This window comes from Saccopteryx leptura, chromosome 1, assembly GCF_036850995.1.
Source record: "Saccopteryx leptura isolate mSacLep1 chromosome 1, mSacLep1_pri_phased_curated, whole genome shotgun sequence".
Lineage (NCBI taxonomy): Eukaryota > Metazoa > Chordata > Mammalia > Chiroptera > Emballonuridae > Saccopteryx > Saccopteryx leptura.
The window spans coordinates 294,501,134-294,527,392 of NC_089503.1; the positions used below are offsets into that span (position 1 = coordinate 294,501,134).

Consider the following 26,259-nt stretch of genomic DNA (forward strand, 5'->3'; position numbering starts at 1 on the left):
CAGCGCCCGGGCCATCTTTGCTCCAATGGAGCCTTGGCTGCCGGAGGGGAAGAGAGAGACAGAGAGGAAGGAGGGGGTGGGGGTGGAGAAGCAAATGGGCGCTTCTCCTATGTGCCCTGGCCAGGAATCGAACCCGGGTCCCCCGCACGCCAGGCCGACGCTCTACTACTCAGCCAACCGGCCAGGTCCAAAAATAATATTTTTTATATAGCAAGGCCCCTAGAGGAACTAAATATTTTATCTGGTGCCCAAATGAAGACCTAGCTTGACCTGTTCCAACACTGACTTACTTGTATACATAGCATATACAGACCTACATCAGATAGTCCTTTATGAGGTAGTTAAGAATTTTTTTATTATTAAAATTTTAAATCTATTGTGTTAACATGGATTCAAGTGTCCCACTCAATATAACACCCTCACCCCCAAACAACATACCCCCTATACCCCTCTTTTGCCCCCCCTCCCCCTGACTCCTTTCCCCCTTCCCTCTGATGTTATGTATATAATTTCACGAATCCCTTCACTGTCTCTGATCCCATCCTCCCATCCCCCTTCCCTCTGACAGCTGTCCCTCTGCTCCCTGTGACCCTGCCTCTGCCTCTATATCGTTTCTCAGTTCACTTTGTTCATTAGGTTCCACATATAAGTGAGATCATATGATATTTGTCTTTCTCTGCCTGGCTTATTTCACTTAGCATAATAATCTCCAGGGCTATCCATGCCATCGCAAAAGGTAAGATTTCTTTCTTTTTCACGGCCATGTAGTATTTCATTGTGTATATATGTACCACAGCTTTTTTAGAGTTAAGAGGTTTTAAGGGTAGTTTTGATTACTTGAGATTTTTGCCTTATGCATTGCTATATCTCCTAACTCCTAGCAAGATGCACTGCTATTGTAAACTGTGGAGGAGAGAAGACAGTCTCTGGCCCATGCTGCCTATGTTCTAGTGGGGGTTATAGAGTAAACAGGTAAGCATGTAACTATGTGATTACAAATGAAGACAAGTGCTGTAAAAATAAGGCCAAGAATCCATACATTCTCTGCATTTCCTGGATATTTTGGGAGTGATTACTGACTCTGAACCAAATATGCCTGGAAAGGAAATTTTTTTCTGCAAGTCCAGTGAATATGTTAACATGAAGGAAAAAAAAAATGATGATCCAATGACCAAAGACCCAATTTCCTGTAAGATGCCTTTAACAGGAGAGTTATTATTAACTTTAGGAAGTAAAGGTGTTTTTAAAGGGTTGGAGAGTTGGTGGACAAATCTTAATTTCCTTCACATGAGTGATGATGATAATTATAGTTTTCATGACAAAACATCTATGAGGTGCTATGCCATGGTGCTGGGTGCACTTACAATCTTCACAACTGCCTGAGTAGTTAGGTAGCATCACTCTTATTGTACTAATGAGGGAAGTGAGGCTCAGAGAGGTTAAGTAACTTGCCCAAGGTCACACAGCTAGTAACGTTCAAAGGAGTGCAGCAATTCAAACCCACCTCAGCCTGAGGTTTTCTCCACAAAAGCCACACTGGCAATTGGAGAAAACAGGCCCTAGTATATGGGTTAGGTCTGCCTATAGGCAACAATTACCACAGGCCGTTAAGGATGGTCCGCGTGCCCCCAGACCTACCTGGCTGTCCCATTGCTGTATTCACAGGTGGCGTGGATGTGACAGAACTGCATGTAGGGCCCACAGGCTGAGGTCTGCTTGTGGCAGAATCTCCCCGCGGAACCTCCTCTGCACGTGCCGGCGACACAGGCCCCGTCGCTGTCCACCTGGTTATCACACGTTCCGTAAATGCACAGACATTCTGCAAGAGAAGGAAGAAGGACGTTCAGGGCTTGGGGACAAGCTTAGCCTTGGGCACATGTGTCATGGAGGATAAGGACCACCTCCCCTCACCCCCTACTCACTCCTGTCAGAGCAGAATCTGGGGTCGAGCAGCGGAAGCCTCTGGGTGTTATTTCTTAGGGTCTCAAGTGTTTCTCAGTGTGCTTGGGACAGCTCTTGGTGAGGCTGACTGTCCCATCGAGGGTGAGAAAACTGGGACTCAGGGCTGCTTTATATGTATGTATGTGGGGTGTGGTGAGGCCCAGGGAGGGTTGTGATGGCATGAAAGCAGGCAAGGAACCCAATTTTCATTTACCTTGTAGATGAAGAGTTTAATCTGGGAATGTCTTGCCTTTTCGTGAAGGCATTTTGGAATAAGTAGAAGTGATTTCTCATGCTGGCATAACCTCTGATGCTAGCTTACATATTTCTTCTTCCCTCTCTGTCACAGCAAACCAATGGCAGCAATGGCCCAGTTGCAAACTGGCCTTGGTCAGGGCATTGGGCCAGCATTTAACCTGCATGATTTCATTAAGAGTCACTAGCCTCAGGAGGTAGGTACTTTTATCATTCCTATTTTCCAGGCCAGAAAACTAAAGCCCAGAGCAGTGAAGCAAATTGCCTAACTGGCTGCTCAGTTCCCAAGTATGGAGTTGAACTTAGGCTTTCAAAGTCCATTTCTATTAATGACCACGTGGAAACACAATAGGTCCATATATCCACTGGCATTTCCACGTGCCTGTTGTCATTTTAAACATCAGCTGCTTATTTTGCTTTTGGTGATAAGTATGTGAAAGTTGCAACGTGAGCCAGCTCATCAGACCCTGTGCATATGGGAGTGAATGACTCTCAAAGGCAGGTGACTAGGATTTGGGGACTCGGGATTGGGCAGAAATGAAGATACCTGTGCTTTTGCCCAGAAGGGAGTGATGGGAGAGATATTTGTGTGGGTAGTTGGAGCCAACACTCAGGGAAGAGAAGAGAAACAGAGTAAGGGCGCTGGAAAAGTGTGGCAGGATTGAAAACAAAAAAGACTTTTCATAAACTTGTAAGCAAGTCAGGGCTTAATTTGCAAGGACCCCAGAAAGGAGGCTCCCCTGCCTAAGACGGTGTGCAGCCAGCCCCCCACTCGAGATAGAGGCGTTCAAGCAGGAAGCCCAGTGCCCCTGCCCCACCTTGGCAGCCTGCCCTGCAAGCCTTGTAAAAATGCCAACCTGAGCAGGCTTTGGAATAAACCCTATTCCCTGGACAGGAATCAGCAGCCCTGACTGTCGTGCTCTGGCTTCTGGTCCGTTGGAAGAGATGGCGTGACGATCAGAACAGGGAGAGCGAAGGGTTATGCGTTTTGTAACCAATGAGTGAAGCTGGTAACAGTAATAAGAATGGTTCCATTTATGGTTTGTTTGCCAGGGGCAAACTCTGTGCTGGAGCCCTAAATTATGATCTGAGTTAATCAGTGACCTGTGAAGTGGGTACCATTATTATCTTCAGTTTATTGATGGGAAAATTGAGGATCAGGAACAGACATTTTCTAAGATTACAGGGCCAGTAAGTAGCACAGTGGACATTTCACTGCAGTTGGGTTTGACTTCACATTTATCTCTGATCCATTCCCTTTATTCTTGTTACATTTTAGTCTTAGCTTAGAAGTATCTAAAAAGATACATATTATAGACATAAATATACACATAATGTCATTTTAAAGAACATAAACACATTTCTAATATTATATAACTGCAGTTTAATCATTGTCTATTATGAAACTTTCTACATTTTCTATAAGCTTCTTGACATTTATGTCACTGAACTGAGAATAGTAACAATGGTAGCAAAAATAACAGATAATAATAACTAGCATATTTGTAGTGTGTACTCTGTGCTAGGCATTGTTTTAAGGTAAGTACTTTCATTTAGAACTTATACTGACCATACAGAGTAGTTAGTATAATTATCCCCATTTTATAGACAAGGAAACTGAGCCCTAGAGAGGTGTAGGAACTTGGCTAAGGTCGCAATTTTGCAAAGGGAGGAGCTGATGGAAACAGACTGTTTGAAAGGCAGGGGGCCAGTGTGTTTCTTGATACAGAACCCACTGTCACTTCAGGCATGGGGGTGGGGCAGCTGGAGAAACCTTAAGAGGCTGGTTTTGAAAGTGTGGTTCTCGGACCAGCAGTGTTCAGCCGTTCCACGGAACTGATTGGAAACGCAGATCCCCACACACCACCCCAGGTCCACCGTCTCAGAAACTGTGGGTGGGGCCCACAGTCTGGTACGTGCTACCGCTTCAGGACAAAGTGCCTGAGAAATGCCCTGTGATGAGGGCACTCACCAAGCAAAGGGGCACAGAGCACCAGGCCTGCACTGGCGGCTTGCTGCAGAGCAGCAGGGATCCTGGCTGAGGCGCAGAGGGGAGCCCTGGAAGTGCCACTTACTTTTGTCACACCGAGGTCCGTATTTCTTGGGATCTGAGCAGAATTGACACCGGGAGCCTTGGAAGCCATCCTGGCAAATGCATGTGCCATTGCCGCCAAGGCCATCTGCGCACTGGGAGCAAAGGCAGGCCCCGCGGGCTGTCAGGACAACACCCTTTCGAGTGTGTCCTGACTTCTTTGACGTCAGATTCAACCTTGCTGGAAATGACTCTTTGTGGAAAGTGGAGTCATGTTGGTGTCAAGTAGGAAGCTTCGGTGACAAGCTTAGGATTTAGAACATTAAGGGAAGTCATTCAAGGTGGGAGTGTTACAGTAGTGAACTGGGAACCTCCAAACAATGCTTACAGGTGTGACAAGACCCTGACCTCCAGAACGAAGCCGGCACCTCTCTCCAGATGCCCACCTGCTGGGACCTGTGACCTCACACTGCACTGTTTCTCCCTTCAGTGGGGACTATGTCTGCCTGCCACCTCCCCAGCCTTCTCGTGGTTAGAGTTTTAATGATCAGCACACATCAGGGTTGGGTGCAGGTGCTTCCTGACGACCTGGCTATAGTAATTAATCAGTCCCAGCGTCATCCTTGTCTCCTCCCCTGCGAGGTGTCCCCATTCATGGTTGTACAGTTTTTTTCTTCCCCTTGAAAGAGGCATATTTTAATTTTAAATGTTGATTTCTTATATGCACAGATCTATGCTTTTCCCACATGAATCACAGCTACTTTTATTTTATATTTATATTTATTTATTTAACCTTTGTTTGTTTAGCTCTGGCCTCCAAGCTAAATGGCTTAATATCTGACCTTGACATTTCACTAGGTTTTGCAGATAGGTTAATAAAAACCAATCACTGGCCAGATTGGTTTGTTTTTTTTTATTAAGTATCATAAAAATCTTAGTCTTGGAAGGAACCTTAAGGATTCAGCCAACCCTCTATCTCCCCTGGGAGGAAAGCAGGGTCCACAGAGCCTTGTCGAGGTGCCCGGGGTCATGCAGAAGAAAAGCAGGGACTAGAAGTGACATCATGCTACCCAGCCCTCAACCCCCTTCCCAGGCAAGATTCCTTCTAACGCAGCGACCTGTTCTTTCAGTAACTGATCTGTTTTATTCTTATTTCCTGGGAACAGTGGCTGCCATTGTATCATTTCTTGGTTCAATGATTTTAAAAATAATTTTTTGACTTAAGAAAGGCCAAGCTCAGCATTCATGACAGAGTGTGCACCAAGGACCGTCCTTCTCACCTGTCCATTTCCTGAGCACGGGGTCAAGAAGCCTCCTGGACACTGGTCACAGTTGGTCCCATAGAAGCCCTTGCAGCACTTTGGTATCTGAGAAACAAAATGTGTATTCCCCTTTAAAACCCAAAGCAGAATGCCAGTTTTTCAAAGGAGATCTATGTTTCCTTCTATTATTATCATAAACAGCACTAACTCCCTGCCCCCATTATGAGCTCAACTTTTCTTTCGCAGATGACGTCATGGCTGGTGCTCAGCGATCTGTTTGCCACAGATCTGAGGGCTGAGTGTGGGACCAGCGTGGCTCTGACGCCATGTGAACAAGACAGGTGAAGGCTGGTGCTCATGCGTCTGTGTTCTGTCTAATTAGGAAGGACAACAAATTAAAAAGAAGGAAAAAGAGGAGGTGGAGGAGGCGATGAAGGAAAGACAGAAAAGTGGAAAGAGAAGAGGAGTAGAAGGAAGAGAAAAAAGGGGGAATTTCCAAGTGTGGTCAGCGCTGGGAAAACAGAGTATCCTAATATAGTGGCGGCAGGTGGAAGTAGAGGCGGGGGAGACTGGCGAGGCCACTGTGGATTGGGTAGTGATGGAGGAGGTGACAGTGACATAGAGACTTGACAGATGACAGCCCCAAGGCATTCTGGAAGAGCAGTCTAGGGCTGAGAAGGCCCAGTGGGAGTGAGGGGGAGAGGCAGGCCAGAGACAGAGGGTGGGTTGTGTTGGGGGGGCAATGAGAGCCTGGGCTTTATCTTAAGAATGAGAGGGCAGGCACCATGAAAGGGGTGGATGCAGGGACGGGGGTGACCTGTTGCTGTGCAAAGAATCGACCTGCCCTTCGATTCCCTTGCAGAAAGACATGGCCAAGACCACACAGACAACCTGTGATCACAAGGAACCCGGAGCCCAAGTGTGTAGCCTTGGTGCAGCCCAGTGCTGCTGGCTTCTGGGGGCCCTGGGGGCCCCGGCCACACACGCTCCTCACCTTCACAGTGGTGTTGCAGTATTTGGCACAGCCGCTCTTCAGGCTCCCTGTTCTGCCAGTGTAGACACATTTGTGTGTGAAGAGCGCCTGGAAGAGACCCAGTGAGAAAAAGCTTTGCCGTGTGCTCTTCCAGGTCCTCGGGCATTCCTCAGCTTCCACAGACACGGGACAGCCTACTGCCATTCCACCATCGGCATCAGGAAGCCATCAGAACTGAGTCACCTGCATTAGGTACTTCGATTCCTTGTTGATTAAATATGGGCCTGGGTTTGCACAGGGCAGGGCACATGGATCTTTATGCCCCTCTCAGACATTGCTAATTGATCGGGGGACACTTTCCTGTTCATCCTGAATATGGTTTAGCCTCCCTTTGCAATGAAAGCCATCCCTAAGCTCCTCTTCTACAGACACTTTGGAATCAGGAAAGAGTCTATTTCTAATTTTAGAAAGACTCTTCCTCCATCCCCCACCAAATAGCAACAGTTTGGTTTTTCTCTTGGGGATGGAGGCAGATTTAAATGCATCCTTCCATTCTCTAGCCCCAGTGCCCGCTCATAGTTATCTAGAACTATATTGAGAACCTACTAGGGCCGGACACATTACACATAAGAGGTTTTCAATCTTCAATTCTATGTGGATATTTTTCATCTCTTTTATAGTAGATGAGGAAGGTGAGGCCCAGACAGGTTATCATTTTTCTAAGGAATACGACTAGTAAGTGGCAGTTCCAGAGAATGGGACCCGCCTTATCACCTACTAACTTTAGGATATCACAGGCAAGTTGGGTAGTCTCTGTGGGCCTCAGCTGCCTAATCCATGAAATGGGACAATAGTGGTGATCTCAAGTTTTGTCAGAAGCATTAGTCCCTGGCTTAGATTTTATGTCAGATAAATGTTGATGTTGAGTTTACGCTCCTTCATCTAAGGCCCTTGCTCAAGAAGAAAGCACTGAGAACTTCATGGACTATAAATCCTAAAATCTTAGATGTGCTCACTGAGGGAGGACTATTCATTCCTCTGGCTGGATCTCAAGATAATTAACCATATGCAGATCCTGGGAGCCTTGGAGGGCCAGCTTCGAGGCTCTTTTGGCTCCAACTCAAGTGTCTCATCTCTCGCTGTCTTCCTCCCCCTTCTCTGGGCTGAGACAATGTGGGATCATTGTTTTGCCCCTATCAGTGGAGTGCCCTTGTGCAAAGCCTGTTATATTTCTTTGTCGTCGTGTCCTGATGACACAATGGCTGTGAACACAATATACTCACCTTACAGGTTGGCTGCATAAAGCATTATTTAGAACAATGGCTGGCACCCAGTAGTTGCTGTGAAACTGGCCAACACAATTTCCTCTTTCCCCCTCCTTTTTCATAGTCCATGGTTGACAGTGTTCCGAAGGACTAGGGGGTTATGGTTTCATCAAGCAAAATAAATATTGAATACCTGTGCCTATTTAATTATGATGTTTTGCTTTATTAAATGCTCCACAATAGGATTGCATTAAAGAGCTCATCCCCTTCCTTAGTGATTTATTCTAGAGTTGAATAAAACTTCTGGTTGGAAGTTCTTTCTCAGGGTAAACTTACAGGCCAAAATTTCTATCATCAACTTTACCTTAGGACACTTTGTTTTTGCCTCCTTTAGAGGATATGGAATATGAATTACTATTTGTACAACTCTCTGTTTTCCTTTTAGAGTAGAGCTCTCAAGACAAAAACAAAACAAACGATCTTAGTCGTCTTTTTGCCCCAGCACCAGTGCTATGATCCTCCACAGACGTGTATAGAGTTCAATCCAACTTGAAAGGGTTTTGATGGTTCTAGTATCATTTTCTTGGTATTTCTCTCTAGACTAACATTTGGGAAGAGCAGATATGAATAGAGGGGTGGTGGAACACGCCATCCCAAAGTATGCCACTTTGGTGTAAGGATTGTTTTCAGCCAGAGGTACCTGAAAAACAGCAGATGCAAAAGGGACACTCTGATCTCTTTTTATCTTTCTGAAAACAGGAGATAAAACTCCTGTGTGAAAGATCTGTCCCTGTACGAGGAGAAGAGAAGTATCTTGTCACCATGGGCAGGGAGGTGAAGCTAAGAACTGTCTGTACACACCGACTTTGTTAAAATAATTGATCTTCTGTCAGCCCTCCCATACATTTTAGTTGCTGTCCCAAAACTGCCATTCTCTGTTCAACCTACTACCTACTGTAGTTGATTGGGTTTTGCCACTTGTCTGGGTCCTCATTCTGTGGCGGCTCCCATGTGGGTGTAAAAATCTGTGTGCTTCTCTCCTGTTAATCTAGTTTATGGCAGTTTAAAGCTGAGCCTGGTCAGAGACCGTAGGAGGGTAGGGCAAGGTTTTGCCTCCCCAACACAATTGTTGGGTTTTATTTAAGAGGGAAAAGTAGAGAAGGAATGAACTTTTACTGAATGGCTACTTGATCTAGGCATTGTACTTGGGTTTTTAATTTGTGCTAATCCCGTTGTGGTTATTATTATTACTCACAGATAAATAAAATTAGAGTAAAAAGCTTAAGCAACTTACTTAGAGTTAATGAGCAAGGATTCAAACACAGATATGAAGGTTGTCTTCCCACCATCCCCAGGGGTAGGCTAAGAGCTAATTTTTTTATTGCCCCAGTTGGAATGAACTCTTTTAAGAGGGAGGTAGGAAGGACGGGAAACTACATCAGTGGGGTTGCTTGGGTGATGTGTACTTTCGTGAAGCTGTCACACTCACTGTGGGCTCAGAGTTGGCAGGACATTTGCTCCAATATACCAGGAAACAGCTCACACAAGTGCCCTGGAAGAAAAGACAGCAGATCAGCACAAGTGCCCTGTAGGAGGGAGTAGGGGACTGCCCTGTCTGGCCTCATGCTTCCTTTCTGTGAAGGTGGGTTCTACTGGAGTAACATTCCTGGCCTCTCTCCCACCCACTACTGACTCCTCCCCAGAGAAAAGGAGTAAAGACAATACTGGAGGGCGTGGGGAGGAGGAACTAACTGAGCCTGCTCAGCCCCTTCTTCTCCCTCTTTTAGGGTCAGACAGAACAACTCTCTGCCATGTAGAGAGGCACCCGACCCTCAGGGAACATTGTGGTTGTCCACCTGTGCCAAGGATGAAGTATTAGGATAAAGTCCTTGCTCTCCAATTAGCTTAGCAGTAATGAGGCCAAACACTGGAGGTCTTCCTTCCAGTCTCCTGGGCTTCGTGCTCAGGGGTTCTGAATTCAGGAGCAAGGGCAGGGGTATGAGCCTCCAGATCTCTCCTCCCCTGACCTTCTCTACTGGGCTCTGGGCTCCAGCAGGTAGACAGTGAAGGATGGTCTCTTGGGCTTCCTTGCTTGCTTCTGATTGGTCTTGGCCAATGGAAGGCACCAGCAGGATATTGATGGGTGGAAGGAGAGCAAGGTCAAGGTATTTCTTCTCTGCTCTCTGTGTACTTAGGCACCATCCCTACAGCTCCTGATAGCTTCACTTCTTCCACTCTTCCCATTCACACTGGGTTCAGATGACTCTACTCCTATTCTTGCCCCCGTCATGACTCAGGCCTAGGGTGGTAATGATTTCCTGACATCACCTACCCTGGATATTTTGCTTGCTTCCTTAGTCCTGCCTATCTCTCTGTAATAGCTTCTTCATGAAAGTCTCTCTATTTGAACCGTCGGGATAAATTCTGTTACCTGCATGAACCCTAGACCCTTACAGTACAGAGTGTTATTTATTAAACCTCTAACATTAAAAAAAAACATGCTCTCAAATCCAAGTGTACATGGCCAAAGGCAGCTATGGGTTCAGCCTGGTGAAAACTGAGACTTCTAAAAGGTGCCAACAGCTTCTATTCTCTGCTAGTCCTAAATACTTTCCAGAGAATGCATTTGTGCTTTTAATAGATAATCAAAACCACACTAAACCAGGCAGAGCAGATGAATTTGACTCTAAACTGAGAGGAAACAGTAGGAGACTCTTTTCCCCCTTTCTAACCAAAATTCTTTGGGTTGCGGTTCAGACCCACATCTTGATTCTGTTCTTTGGGGAGATGGAGAACAAACTTTTAAATAGCCTAGAATTAGGCAACCTTGAACTTAGGGCTGCCCTTGTGCCTCCATAGACTTCCTTCCCTGAGCTTGAATGGCAGCTGCTCAGGGTGGAGGAGCTTTGAGGGTATGTAATTATTGATTCCTATTGACTCTTTTCTGAAGAGGACCTATTTTCCTAATATTCTTTTCTTTGGATGAGGAGATGAGACTATTTTCATTTTCCCTGTTCTGATCTTCATCTTGGCCTATGCCAGGTGATACACCTGCCAATATGTATTTGAAGGATTGAACCAAACATAAAGCACTTCCGGGGACAAGCTGGGAGAGTGACCCAGTGTCTGCCTCTCTGAAAAGCGGTGCTCAGACCTGAGTCAAAACTGCCACAGGGGATGTGACTGCCACATGGTACTACTGCCATCACAGTAGCCTAAAACGTATCAGACTCATTACACTAATTAAGACAGCTGCAATCAAAGCATTCAGCCACAATCCTGTGCCAGCTACTCCACTGGGTATTCCCAGCCTTCTTGACAACAAGTGGGATCAATAAAATAAAATCGATAAAAAAGAGGCCATTATTCCTTGTTCAATGCCCATGTTCCAAGGCTATTGTGGAGACAATTAGTAAAGTATTATTGAAGTGTCCTGAAACAAACAAACAAACCCAGACCTATTATGGCTGTGTCTTTGGGGTTGTGGTTTAACAGCAATGTTAAAATTTGGGATGTTCTGATTAAAACCAGTGGAGTTAAAAAAGTTGCTATGGAAACAGGAAAGGCCTTTAGAAGGCACACAAACTCATGGGCAAACAGATAAGTTTGATATTTGAAAAGAAGTACAGAAAGATGGTTGATTGGCTAGGCCAGAGCCTCTGCCTGAGAAAAACTTCTATTTTAAATCTCTCTGAAAGTCCCTGGAAGTGCAATGGGTTGAATAGTGTTTCCCATCCCCAAATTTACGTTCCTGCAAATCTCAGAATGTGACCTTATTTGGAAATTGAGTTTTCACAAATGTAATGAGGTAAGATGAGGTCATACTGGATAAGGGTGGGCTCTTCATCTAAGACTTGAGTCCTTACAAGAAGAGAAGGGGACACACAGTGACACAGACAGGGAAGAAGGCCATGCAAAGATGGAGGCAGAGATAGAAGTAATGTAGTTATGAGCCGAGGGATGCCGAGGATCCCGGGGGCACCAGCAGCTGGAAGAGGCAAGGAAGAGCTTCCCCCTTCCCACCCAAACCTTCAGAGGAAGCACGGCCCTGATAATACTTTGATTTCGGACTTCTGGCCCTTAGAGCTGTGAGAGAATACATCTCTGTTGCTCTCAGCCACCTAGTTTGTGGTCATTTGTTATGGCAGCCCGAGAAAACTGATACACCCAGGCAGCATCTATCACTGTGGAAATCTCTCCAAAGGAAACTTAGTTCTGCCTGTTCACGAAGACAGGAACCCCTCTGGGATGAGGCTCCTTGGAATTGTGAGAGCTGGGAACGTCATCAGCCTTGTGGGGCTGTTTAGGTCCTCATTGACTTTCCTAGTTTTCTTACCAGTTTTATCTCTCTCTTTGTTTCGTCACATCGGTGGGGCAGGATGGGGATGATGGAGGGAGGAATTAGAACTCCAGTCAGCGTGTAAATTCGACCATTTTTGGCAGTGACCTCAAGTTCTTCCATTGCCACATCATTTGCCAGAATCTGTCCCTAGAAAGAAGCAATGACATCTTTCATTCTGTCCTGCACACCCCCTGGTGGTCCCCTGGCAGGTCTGAATGGTGGCGACCTTACTGGATACCTTCTCTTCACTTCACCTTTCAGTGAGTGGAAGACTGCTATTAGCAGGGCTTAGTTGACAGAGAAAGATGAATCTGGTACATGAATTCTTGCCTGATGCCAGGCAAGGATGTCCTTGCAGGTCCCAGAAGAGGGAAGAGGTATCACTATTCCAGCTCTACAATGTATTGCTATGCCATGTTGGGCAAATTAGTTTACCTCTCTGTGGTGATCCATTCATTCAGATACATTTATTGACCTTGTGACATATCAGTGAACAAAACCAGACACGTTCCTGTTTATGTTGTAGGGAAGGGGACAGAAAATGAAGACGTTAGTGAGGAATTCTGATCTCTAATTTTTCCCCAAATCCACTCCATCCGTGGTGCTAACGGCAACTCATCTTTGTGGTTTGCTTGGGTCACAAGCTCGAGAGTCATCCTTGGCTTACCCTCTCTTCATTCCCTGGCCAATGCATCAGCAGATTTTGTTAAGTCTATCTTCAAAATACCTCCAGAATTCAACTGCTTCTTATCATGTTCCGCTACCACCCTCATCTGAGTCATGTTATTCTTCTCTTGGTTATTGCAATTGACTCCTAACCAGTTTCCCAAAATGCATATCTAATCGCGTCATTTTACTGCTCAAAATCCTCATCTCATTCAAAGTGGGAGCCCGTGTCCTTACCTTGAGTTCTTAGGCCCTGTTTGCCCTAACCCTACTTCTCCTTCCCATTCCTGCTGCCTTTACCCTCTTTCCAACCTCTCTTCTGCCCTTTCTGATCTAGCCACACTGACCTCACTGCTCCTCACGCAGGTTGGGCATGCTCCCTGCATTGCGCCTTCGCACTTATACTGTCCTTCTTTCTGGAATGTTCTTTCCTGAATAGTCACACTGCTTCTCTCTTCATTTCCTCCAGGTCTTTCTCATTTGTTTCCTTCTCTGCAAGGATTTCTGGGACATTTTATCTAAATGTAAGCCCCATCCCTTCTCTCTATTCCGCTTCCTAGCTTTGCTAGTTTTCATCTTAGCATTTACTATTCTCTAATGTGTGACATATTTCACTTAGGTGTTTCTTGCATATCCTCATATTTACCAGAATGAAGGGTCCACACAACCAAAGACTCTTGTCTGATCATTGGTCTACCTTCAGGACCCAAAATAGTGTCTGGCACATAGTAGGCACTCAATAGATATTTGTTGAAAGGTTGAGTCGCCATCATCATCACCATCAACAATGAATCAACCAGAGACAAAAATCTCTGCACTGCCAGGCTTTGGCAGGTGTTACAGCCCCAGGGAGTTGGCTGAATAATGCTGCCTTATTTGAATTTTTAAAATTAGTCACGTGTCTCCCACCTCAGGGCCTGGCACATGTGCTCTGCTGCCTGAAGCTTTCTTCTCCTCCTCTCTGCTCAAGTTCTCCCGACTCATCTTTTGAATGTTGGCCAAAGCCTCACCTCCTCACTAAGGACCTCTGGACCCCTAGACTTGCTCAGACTCCTCCTGTCACATGCTCTCATAGTCCTCTTAACTTCCACTTGGTGGCACTTATTGCAATTGTAATTAAATAATTAGCTGGTTGCTGATTATTGTTTCATGTCTCTTTTCCTTGTTGGGATGGAAGCCTGCCTCTTTCACTGCTTTATCCTTGGCATCCAGTACACACATATAGCTGCTCAGCAGGTCTGTGCTGAAAAGGCAATGAATGAATGAAATAATCGTAAAGATTGTAAGCCTGTGAGTTAGCATAGAGGTAGGACAACGTGAAGAATGATCGTAAGAAGAGCAAAAATGCATGTAAGTCATGATGCCGGTGGTAGAACGTTCACTTACATTATTGGTTGTGTTAAATTGTATGATCTGGTTGGCCATGCTCTTAATGTGAAGGGTTGAAACGACGGTGGCCACTTCAAGCTGCAGTGAGAACAAAGAGAGAGGGATGGTTAGGGCAACACACAGAGCCCTGATGTCACAAAGTCCTCACTGGAAAAAAATAGCCAGCGAGTTTATGAATAAATAATGGAAGCTTTGATGTCATGCACTTATGGGGCTTTGAAGTGTTCTTTGATAGCAGGTTCATTATTCCTGATTAAGGGTATGCTCAGAACTATAGAAAAAGGACAATTGTCACATATTTTCTAGCATCAAAATATGACCATTTAAAACTAGGTCAGATATCATGAAAGTGGAAGGGGGGAACAGGAAAAGTGGGACCAACCTGGGTAAATGGGATAATGTGGTATCTGACAAGTTCCAGAAGCTTCCAAGATCCCTGTAGAGGGATTAAAACACTTCTTTAGTCTATGAACAAATACAGCATTTCCCAGCCCCCTCTTTTGGGAACCTCCTCAAAAGGCTTTGGACACTTAGTCAAGAAAAACAACTGACCCTTAATCTACTGGGAAGTCCACGGTGAGAAAAATCCCACCTCTGAAATAGCTAACATTTGTCAAACTCCTACTCTGGCAGGGGCTATTCTGAAAACATTATGTGTACATCTCATTAATTCTCCCATAGCCCTGAGAGGGAAGGAATACAATGGACTCATTCTATGTGTGCTAACACTGAGTTTTAAAGGCATGTTGAAGGTCACAACACTAATTTAGCATATAAGCCTAAGGATTAGCCCGAGCTCTCGGTCACTGATCCATGACCTCTCTGGATGTCCAAGGCTACCTTCTCGATTTTCTAAGACAGCCTTTGTTTATGATTCTGTTTCACTCTCACCATAACCACGTACTGGTTATTGGTGAATATACAGCCCTTATGTGGATTATCTGGTCAGGGCACTTTCCATTTTGAGCTCCCATGGTACATGGACATTTCTCTTGCAGAGCCTTAGCCAAGATTGCTCATGTTTCAGAAAATGGAATAAGAGTGGAGAAAATAGAAGGTCTGGGGTCTATAAACAGGATGAGAAGTCCCTGTAAGGGTGTCCTGGAGAGAGCATACAGAGTTGAGGAGCATGGGGACTGCTCTCTTTGGGTGAAGGAGGTGTTGACAGTGGTGGGGGTCCATTGCAGAATGTCGCAGTCTCCCAGCTGAGAATGACAGCTTCATAGCTCTTGAATTCTACTTCTCAAGTGGCACAGCCATCGTCACTAGGTGAACGATCACAAATCAAGATCATAGTAATGCTCAGGAGGCTGGCCATCCTAGGAACATGTTCCAACAGTGTGATGTGAAGTCCCAGATCAAAAGAAAACCTGTTGAGTCTGAGTTCCATTCACCCAGGCTCCTCTCTGCATTTAGCCTTGGTCCCAATGCCAAGGAAGTCACCTGTAAGTAGAGTGACCACATATCCTGGTTTGTCTGGAACAATTTGATTTACACTTATTGTCCTATCACCCAATCACTCCCCAAATTGTCCTGGCATAAATGATAAACTATATGGCTACCACATCAATAAGACAATAGCATTATATGAAGTGCACAAAAAGAGTATTGAATTGACCACCATCTGCAGTACTGGTTCTGTTACTGTGTGACCTTGTGCAAGTCACTTAGCCTCTGGATTTTAATGTTACCTTCACTAAACTTTGTGGTACCCAGAAGTGAGGCTTGCAGGGAGAAGCAATGCTATTACAAGTTTGGATGCTCAGTGGCATAAGGGGTGAGAAAAAGCGAGGAGTACTGGAGAAATTTCAGAACAAACTGGACTACATACTCCCAGAAGGGAGGAACTGGTTTTATCTAGTTTATTAATCACTGTGTCCCCAGTCAGCACAGTATGGAGCACATGGCAGACCCTGTATAAACAGTTATGCCAATAAATTAAAAAGAGGAGGGGAGGGGGCCCTGGGAAGAGCACTGAGCTGAACATTAGGATCCTGGATTCTAATCCTGGTTCTGCTTCTGTGTGACCTTGAGCAAGCCACTTAACTCCTCTAGTCTCAACTTCACCTGCAAAATAAAGAGACTGGTATAGACTCCTTCCAGCCTGCTAATTCTATATGGAGGACTTTATCAACTGGGTAATCTGCTTCTAAAGCCTCAAGAATTACTCCATGTTGGGTTTTTCTTATGAGAACAGGAGAATGTAAGGGACAGAGGCATTGGTCAGCATAACTCCACCCCGGTGTGTGCCTGCTGCCTTATCTGGCTGGGGGCCACCATGCAGCTAGAATTCAGTCTGGCACGGCTCACATGGACAGGATGTGCTTCCAGGTGCTGTTGTGGAGGAGCCTTTCGGTGAGGTGTATCCTTTCCCTTATGAGGACATTCACTTCCCCTGGCTGTGTTAGGTGACAACAGCTACAACAGTAACAACAAAATCAAACTTTCTGGTGCCAGAAACAGAAAGAAAGAGTTTTCTACCCAATTGTATGAACTTGAACTCTGCAAATCCAACTCCCTTTGCCCCATTTAATTTTCAAGGTATTTGAGAATTGACGAGAGACAGTCTTTGCCCTTTGCTTTTATTTCTGTCTGGTTCAGTGATGACGTCATAAGCTGGAGCTTATCGTCAGTAGCTGTGGTCTCTGTGAGAATGGGATGATTATAAGACTGAAATTTTCTTTCAGAGAGAAATAGAAAGATACACTGAAAAGGAAACGTGCACCCCACATGAGAATTAGAAGCCATGCTTCCAATGAGATTGGTTTATTTTCCATTTTATTGGTTTAGTTGATGGAAATTTCACTGTCTCTGGCTGAGGTTCTTCCCAGAAGATACAACCAGAGGATGCTATTAAGATGGATGGAGACAGAAGAGCTTCCCATAGGTTGAGAAATTTTAACTCACATAGGCTCTGTACCTAAGAGGCAGAAATGGTCGTTCTATCTTCACCTAGAAACTGGAGTGGAAAATCAGTTTATGAGTCGAGACAAAGTGATTTAAAGTTTTATATTCCTGGCAGGAAGAAAAATGCTACCTTTGAAAGAAAAGAGATTGAGAGCCAGGAGCAGTGGTATGTTAGTAAATCATTTTTATGGGCAAAAATAAGCCATGATTTATAGCGGCCAATTACTATAGTGTAAATCACCACGGGATGATTGAGCACTACCAGTGTGATCTCGTTAATGGTGCTGGAAGGAGATTCATACAATCCACTCTCCAGAGCCTGAGGGGGCAGCTCCAGACCTCCACTGGAAGGAGTGATGAGAGAGGAGAAAGAGAAGGGCTTTCTGAGCAAAGGTGTTTAACAGAAAAGAGGGGAGGTTAGGTTTTTTTCTTTCTATTCCAGGTAAAAGGTTTTGTTTTAATTTTAAGTGTACCTGATTAGGTATCTGAGAACTCATTTCTTCTTATTTTTTTTTAAATTTTTATTGTATTTTTCTGAAGTTGGAAACAGGGAGGCAGTCAAACAGACTCCTGCATGCGCCTGACCAGGATCCACCCCAGCATGCCCACCAGGGGGCGATGCTCTGCCCATCTGGGCTGTTGCCCTGTTGCAACCAGAGCCATTCTAGTGCCTGAGGCAGAGGCCATAGAGCCATCCTCAGTGCCCGGGCCAACTCTGCTCCAATGGAGCCTTGGTTGTGGGAGGGGAAGAAAGAGACAGAGAGGAAGGAGAGGGGGAGGGGTGGAGGAGGAGATGGGTGCTTCTCCTGTGTGCCCTGGCTGAAAATTGAACCCGCAACCCCTGCACGCCAGGCTGACACTCTGTCACTGAGCCAACCGGCCAGGGCTATTTTTTAAAAACCTGTATCAGAAGCTCATGCATTCAGAGAGGCCATATAATTTCCAGGTTTAAAATTATCTCCCAGGGCAGCAAATTACTTTTTCAGCTTTAAAATTAGGTATAGGGAGAGACAAGATGGCGCTGGAGTAGGCGGACGTACCAACATCTACCTCCCAGAACCAAAGTGGATTACAAATTAATTTTAAGAACTATCATCTAGAAAAACCAACTTTGGACTAAACTAAGAGGACTCTTCAACCAAGGAACACTGAAGAAGCCACACTGAGACTGGTAGGAAACGCGGAGAGGGCTCCCCGGAGTGAACAGCAGCAGGGAGAGACTCGCGTGGCGGGAAGTGAGTTTAGCAGAGGGGGAAGGGTCCTGAGCCCCCAGAACAAAGTCCCAGCCAGCAGCCCTAGAGCCCAGAAGAGGCGTAAGGACAGTATTTAGCTGGAAACAAGTCAGGATACTGTTTGTGAGAAAGAGTCTGATTTCTCAGACCCAAGATCCTTCTTAAAGGGACCGCGCAGAACATCTCTCTCACAACCACTCACCCAGGGTTCCTGGGGACGGGGAGAGAGGAGAGGACCAGAGTAACAGGAAGAGAGTGTAATCTAGGAGGCACAGGGAGAAACATTTTGGGAGATAGCCACCCTAACCCCTGGGACGAGTCACTCCCCAAAGCTGAAGTGAATATTTCCCCCGGAAACAGCAATACCAGCAAAGGGAAGTAGGAGAGCAGCCAAACAAGCTCCCCCGCGGCACTCAGAGCAGAGTCGCATAGAAGGAGGGAGCTTTTGGGTCTACAGTAGTGAGTCTTAGGGTCCGAGCTGCAACGCCCCCACCCATGCGGCTGAGGGCTCGCTGGAGGGTGGACGGCAGCGGGAGACAAAAGCACGGTTCTGCTGGCAGGGGCGGAAGCCAGCTGGCCACCACTGGGCTCAGGTGTGAGCTCAATCTTGCCCGGCTGGGGAGGAGGGGGCGTGCAAAAGTGGTCAAGCTCAGCTGCCGGCAGCCTGTAATCCAGCCTGCGGGAGAAAGGCGGGAACCCCAGAAAGGGTGGAGACCAGCCCCTGAGCAAGGGCACAGGAGCACAGCCTTGCCCCGCCCGTGCAACCCAGGCTTGCGGTCTGACTTGGTAGCCGGCTCCTCCTGCGGGGGTGGAGCCAAAAGCCCAGAAGAGGCGGAGTTCCGCTACTGAGCTGAGCTTCGGCACGCAGTCCTGCCTGGTGGTAGAACCAAGGCTAGTAGCCGTTCCTCGAGCGGGCTCCTCCTGCAAGGGCAGGGCAAAAGCCCGGAAACAGGCGGACACCTGCAGCTGAGCAAAGGTGCTTGCCAGTGCCATCATTACCGAGCATAACATCACACACGGGGGCGGGGCAAAGGCCAAGGCCACCAACCCTTGTGCACCCGAATGCATGATCACAGCCACTCCCGTGAAGAGAAAATGCGGAGGCAGAGAAATACAACACAAATAAACCAAGAGAAATCCCCAGAAAAGGACCTAAGTGAATCAGATATAACCAAATTACCAGATGCAGAGTTTAAAATAATGATTGTTAGGATCTCAAAGATATTAGAACAACCATAGATGGCCATTATGAAAACCTAAATAAAGAGATAACAAATATAAAAAAGGACATTGAAATAATAAAAAAGAATCAGTCAGAAATGACAAATACAATATCTGAAATAAAGAATACAATGGCCTTCCATTGTATTAAAAGCAGGATGGATGAAGCAGAGAATCGAATCAGCGAGTTAGAGGACACAATAAATAAAGGTACGAAAGCAAAGCAGAAAAAAGAAAAGAGACTCAAAAAGTCTGAGGAAACTCTAAGAGAGCTCTGTGACAACATGAAGAGAAATAACATCTGCATCATAGGGGTTCCTGAAGAAGAAGGGAAAGAACAAGGGATAGAGACTTTGTTCAAACATAGCATAGCGGAAAACTTCCCCCAATTAAGGCAGGAAAACATTTCACATGTTCAGGAAGCACAGAGAACTCCATTAAGGAGAAACCTAAAGAAACCAACACCAAGACACATCATAATTAAATACCAAAGCTAAATGATAAAGAGAAAATATTAAAAGCTGCTAGAGAAAAAAAGACTATCACCTACAAAGGAGCCCCCATAAGGATGACTTCTGACTTCTCAACAGAAACACTTGAGGCCAGAAGGGAATGGCAAGAAATATTCAAAGTAATGCAGAAGAGCCTAAAACCAAGACTACTTTATCCAGCAAGGCTATCATTTAAAATTGAATGAGAAATAAAAAGCTTTACAGACAAAAAAAAATCTCAAGGAATTCACTGCAACCAAACCAAGGCTGCAAGATATGCTAAGGGACCTGTTGTAAACAGATCAAAGGAAAAAAAGAATATAGCAAAAGAGGAATAGAGTTTTAAAGAAAAAAATGGCAATAAACAATTACATATCAGTAATAACCTTAAATGTTAATGGATTAAATGATCCAATCAAGAGACATAGGGTAGCTGCGTGGATAAGAAAACAGGACCCATACATATGCTGTCTACAAGAGACACACCTTAAATCAAAAGATGCATACAGACTGAAGATAAAAGGATGGAAAAAAATATTTCATGCAAATGTAAATGACAAAAAAGCTGGGGTAACAATACTTATATCAGACAAAATGGACTTTAAAACAAAGACCATAGTTAGAGATAAAGAAGGTCACTACATAATGATAAAGGGAGCAATCCAAAAGGAAGATATAACCGTTATAAATATCTATGCACCTAATATAGGAGCACCTAAATATATAAAGCAGACTTTGATGGACTTAAAGGGTGAGATCAACAGTAATACTATAATAGTAGGGGATTTCAATACCCCATTAACATCATTAGATAGATCCTCAAGAAAGAAAATTAACAAAGAAACAGCAGACTTAAAGAACATATTAGATAAACTCGATTTAATAGATATCTTCAGAACCTTTCACCCTAAAACAGCGGAATATACATTCTTTTCAAGCACTCATGATATATTCTCTAGAATAGACCACATGTTAGGGCACAAAAGCGGTCTCAACAAATTTAAGAAGATTGAAATCATATCGAGCACTTTCTCTGATCACAATGGCATTAAACTAGAAATCAACCACAATAGAAAAATTGAAAAACATTCAAACACTTGGAAACTAAATAGCATGTTATTAAATAATGAATGGGTTAACATTGAGATCAAAGAATAAATTAAAAAACTCCTAGAAACAAATGATAATGAGCATACATCAACTCAAAATTTATGGGACACAGCAAAAGCAGTCCTGAGAGAGAAGTTTATAGCATTACAGGCATACCTCAAGAAGCTAGAAAAAGCTCAAATAAACAACTTGACGCTGCATCTAAAAGAACTAGAAAAAGAACAGCAAGTAAAGCCCAGAGCTAGTAGAAGGAAGGAAATAATAAAGATCAGAGCAGAAATAAATGACATAGAGGCTAAAGAAACAATACAGAGGATCAATGAAACCAGAAGTTGGTTCTTTGAAAAGGTAAACAAGATCGATGAACCTTTAATGAGACTCACCAAGAAAAAAAGAGAGAGGACTCAAATAAATAAAATTAGAAATGAGAGTGGAGAAATAACAACTGACACAACAGAAATACAAAATATTGTAAGAAAATACTATGAAGAACTATATGCCAAAAAACTAGACAACCTAGATGAAATGGACAAATTCCTTGAATCATATAATCTTCCAAAAATCAATCTGGAAGAATCAGAAAACCTAAACAGACCAATTACAACAAATGAGATTGAAACAGCTATCAAAAAACTCCCCAAAAAGAAAAGTCCTGGGCCTGATGGCTTCACAAGTGAATTCTACCAAATATTCAAAGAAGAACTAACTCCTATCCTTCTCAAGCTATTTCAAAAAATTCAAGAGGAAGGAAGACTTCCAAACTCCTTTTATGAGGCGAGCATAATTCTGATTCTAAAACCAGGCAAAGACAACACAAAAAAAGAAAATTATAGGCCAATATCCCTGATGAGCTTAGATGCAAAAATCCTCAACAAAATATTAGCAAACCGGATCCAGCAATATATGAAAAAAAATCATACACCATGATCAAGTGGGATTTATTCTTGGGAGGCAAGGCTGGTACAATATTCGCAAATCAATCAATGTGATTCATCACATAAAAAAAAGGAGAAAAACTACATGATAATTTCAATAGGTGCAGAAAAAGCATTTGATAAAGTCCAGCACCCATTCATGATCAAAACTCTCAGCAAAGTGGGAATACAGGGAACATACCTCAACATGATAAAGACCATCTATGACAAACCCACAGCCAACATCATACTCAATGGGCAAAAATTAAAAGCAATGCCCTTAAGATCAGGAACAAGGCAGGGGTGCCCCCTTTCACCACTCTTATTCAACATAGTTCTGGAAGTCCTAGCCACAGCAATCAGACAAGAAAAAGAAATAAAAGGCATCCAAATTGGAAAAGAAGAAGTAAAACTATCATTATTTGCAGATGATACAATATTGTATATAGAAAACCCTAAAGTCTCAGTCAAAAAACTACTAAACCTGATAAATGAATTTGGCAAGGTGGCAGGATATAAAATCAATACTCAGAAATCAGAGGCATTTTTATACACTAATAATAAACTCTCAGAAAGAGAAATCAAGGAATCAATCCCCTTTACCATTGCAACCAAAAAAATAAAGTACCTAGGAATAATTCTAACCAAGGAGATTAAAGACTTGTACTCAGAAAATTATAAAACATTGATAAAAGAAATCAGGGAAGATATGAATAAGTGGAGGCATATACCGTGCTCATGGTTAGGAAGAATAAACATCATTAAAATGTCTATATTACCCAAAGCAATTTATAAATTCAATGCAATACCAATTAAAATACCAATGACTTACTTCAAAGATATAGAACACATATTCCAAAAATTTATATGGAACCAAAAGAGAACACGAATAGCCTCAGCAATCTTGAAAAGGAAGAATAAAGCAGGAGGGATCACATTTCCGGATATCAAGTTATAATATAAGGCCATTGTACTCAAAACAGCATGGTACTGGCATAAGAACAGGCACATAGATCAATGGAACAGAACAGAGAACCCAGAAATAAACCCACAGCTCTATGGACAACTGATATTTGACAAAAGAGGTAAGGAAATACAATGGAGTAAAGATAGCCTCTTCAACAAATGGTGTTGGGAAAATTGGACAGCTATCTGCAAAAAAATGAAACTAGACCACCAACTTACACCACTCACAAAAATAAACTCAAAATGGATAAAAGACTTAAATGTAACCCGTGAAACCATAAGCATCTTAGAAGAAAACATAGGCAGTAAGCTCTCTGACATCTCTCGCAGCAATATATTTGCTGATTTGTCTCCACAGGCAAGTGAAATAAAAGACAGGATAAACAAATGGGACTTTATCAAACTAAAAAGCTTCTGCACAGCTAAAGACAATAAGAACAGAATAAAAAGACAAACTACACAATGGCAGAATATATTTGACATTGCATCTGATAAGGGGTTAATAACCAAAATTTATAAAGAACTTGTAAAACTTAATACCAGGAAGACAAACAATCCAATCCAAAAATGGGCAAAAGAAATGGATAGACACTTCTCCAAAGAGGACACACAGATGGCCAATAGGCATATGAAAAAATGTTCAACATCACTAATGATTAGAGAAATGCAAATTAAAACCACAATGAGATATCACCTCACACCAGTCAGAATGGCGCTCATCAATAAAACAACAGGACGTCACGGAAATGGCGCCGTGAGCAGCGCGTCCGACAGATCTCCCCAAAATCACAACAAATTTATCAACTAGAAACAGAAAAATTTATCCTCGGAGCATTCCGGAGTTCCACACAAACTGAAAGCGAAAGGACTGTTATCACTTGAATCTGAGAGACGAGGGTGTGGAGGAAGCTAACTACCGCAGGAACGTTCATTCAAGCCGCGGAGGGAGTGCGCCTGTGTGCTATCAACAAGACGACCCTCAGATGCCAATAAGAAAGAGGAAATCGAATATTATGGATACAAAAGAAAGAGAGGTAACACAAATAGATGTGGAAAAATCTATGGAGAAAAGACTTAACATATTGGAAGCCTTGGAGCTAAATGACAGAGAATTTAAAATAGAAATCTTAAAAATACTCAGAGATATACAAGAAAACACAGAAAGGCAATTTAGGGAGATCAGAAAACAACTCAATGAACACAAAGAATATATTACCAAGGAAATTGAAACTATAAAAACAAATCAAACAGAAATGAAAAACTCAATTCACGAGCTGAAAAACGAGGTAACAAGCTTAGCTAACAGAACAGCCCAGATAGAAGATAAGATTAGTGAAATAGAAGACAAACAACTTGAGGCACAACAGAGAGAAGAAGAAAGAGACTCAAAAATAATAAAAAACGAGAAAGCCCTACAGGAATTGTCTGACTCCATCAGAAAGAATAACATAAGAATAATAGGTATATCAGAGGGAGAAGAGAAAGAAAATGGAATGGAGAATATACTCAAACAAATAATAGACGAGAACTTCCCAAGCCTGTGGAAAGAACTAAAGCCTCAAATTCAAGAAGCAAACAGAACACCAAGTTTTCTTAACCCCAACAAACCTACTCCAAGGCACATCATAATAAAGATGACACAAACCAATGACAAAGAAAAAATTCTCAAGGCAGCCAGGGAAAAGAAGAGTACAACATATAAAGGAAGGCCTATTAGATTATCATCAGATTTCTCAGCAGAAACTCTACAAGCTAGAAGAGAGTGGACCCCAATATTTAAAGCCCTGAAAGAGAGGAACTTTCAGCCAAGAATACTATACCCATCAAAGTTATCCTTCAAGTATGAAGGAGATATAAAAACATTCACAAATACAGAAAAGATGAGAGAATTTATCAGCAGAAAGCCCCCACTCCAGGAAATACTAATGGGGGTTTTCCAACCAGATACAAAGAACAAAAGAAAACAACACCACAAGTAACAGCTCCACCAAGAACACAATAAAACCAAACTTAAACTGTGACAACAAAGGAAAAAAAGGGGGGAGAGGATGGAGATTAACAGTAGCAAAGGACGAAGAAGTGCAGAAATACTCATAAGATAGGGTACTACAATGAATATGGTAGGTACCCTTTTCATTACTTAATGGTAACCACCCTTGAAAAAACCACCACAAAAACACTTGACTTAAAAAAGGTAGCAACTGAGGAAAGAAGTATGGAACACAAACAAACAAAAACAAATGATAGAAAAACAAAAAAGAAGAATCAAACAAGATACAAAATTAACAGAAAGCAATTTATAAAATGGCAGTAGGGAACCCACAAGTGTCAATAATTACACTAAATGTAAATGGATTAAACTTACCAATAAAAAGACACAGAGTAGCAGAATGGATTAAAAAAGAAAATCCAACTATATGCTGCCTACAAGAAACACATCTAAGCAACAAGGATAAAAACAAATTCAAAGTGAAAGGCTGGAAAACAATACTCCAAGCAAACAACACCCAAAAAAAAGCAGGTGTAGCAATACTCATATCTAATAATGCTGACTACAAGACAGAAAAAGTACTTAGAGACAAAAATGGTCATTTCATAATGATTAAGGGGAAGTTGAATCAAGAAGACATAACAATCCTTAATATATATGCACCAAACCAAGGAGCACCAAAATATATAAGACAGCTACTTATTGACCTTAAAACAAAAACTAACAAAAACACAATCATACTTGGAGACCTCAATACACCGCTGACGGCTCTAGATCAGTCATCCAAAAAGAGAATCAATAAAGATACAGTGGCCTTAAACGAAATACTAGAACACCTGGATATGATAGACATCTACAGGACACTTCATCCCAAAGCGACAGAGTATACATTTTTCTCTAGTGTACATGGAACATTCTCAAGAATTGACCATATGTTGGGCCACAAAGACAATATCAGCAAATTTAGAAAAATTGAAATTGTACCAAGCATATTTTCTGATCATAAAGCCTTGAAACTAGAATTCAACTGCAAAAAAGAGGGGGAAAAACCCACAAAAATGTGGAAACTAAACAACATACATCTAAAAAATGAATGGGTCAAAGAAGAAATAAGCGCAGAGATCAAAAGATATATACAGACAAATGAAAATGAAAATACGACATATCAGAATCTCTGGGATGCAGGAAAAGCAGTAATAAGAGGAAAGTTCATATCACTTCAGGCCTATATGAACAAACAAGAGAGAGCTGAAGTAAACCACTTAACTTCACACCTTAAGGAACTAGAAAAAGAAGAACAAAG

The 26,259-nt window shown here is 43.1% G+C and overlaps 1 protein-coding gene across 1 annotated transcript in view; it reads right to left on the reverse strand.

Moving 5' to 3' along the window:
* The window catches only part of STAB2 (stabilin 2), a 170,115-nt gene that overhangs the window by 93,909 nt on the left and 49,947 nt on the right, over nt 1–26,259 (reverse strand). The window contains exons 16-23 of the mRNA XM_066356444.1: nt 14,508–14,561; nt 14,123–14,203; nt 12,065–12,217; nt 9,218–9,280; nt 6,485–6,571; nt 5,509–5,595; nt 4,272–4,383; nt 1,639–1,819 (exon numbers count right to left, since the gene is read on the reverse strand). Of these exons, the coding sequence (XP_066212541.1) occupies nt 1,639–1,819; nt 4,272–4,383; nt 5,509–5,595; nt 6,485–6,571; nt 9,218–9,280; nt 12,065–12,217; nt 14,123–14,203; nt 14,508–14,561 (818 nt within the window). The remainder of the gene's footprint in view (nt 1–1,638; nt 1,820–4,271; nt 4,384–5,508; nt 5,596–6,484; nt 6,572–9,217; nt 9,281–12,064; nt 12,218–14,122; nt 14,204–14,507; nt 14,562–26,259) is intronic.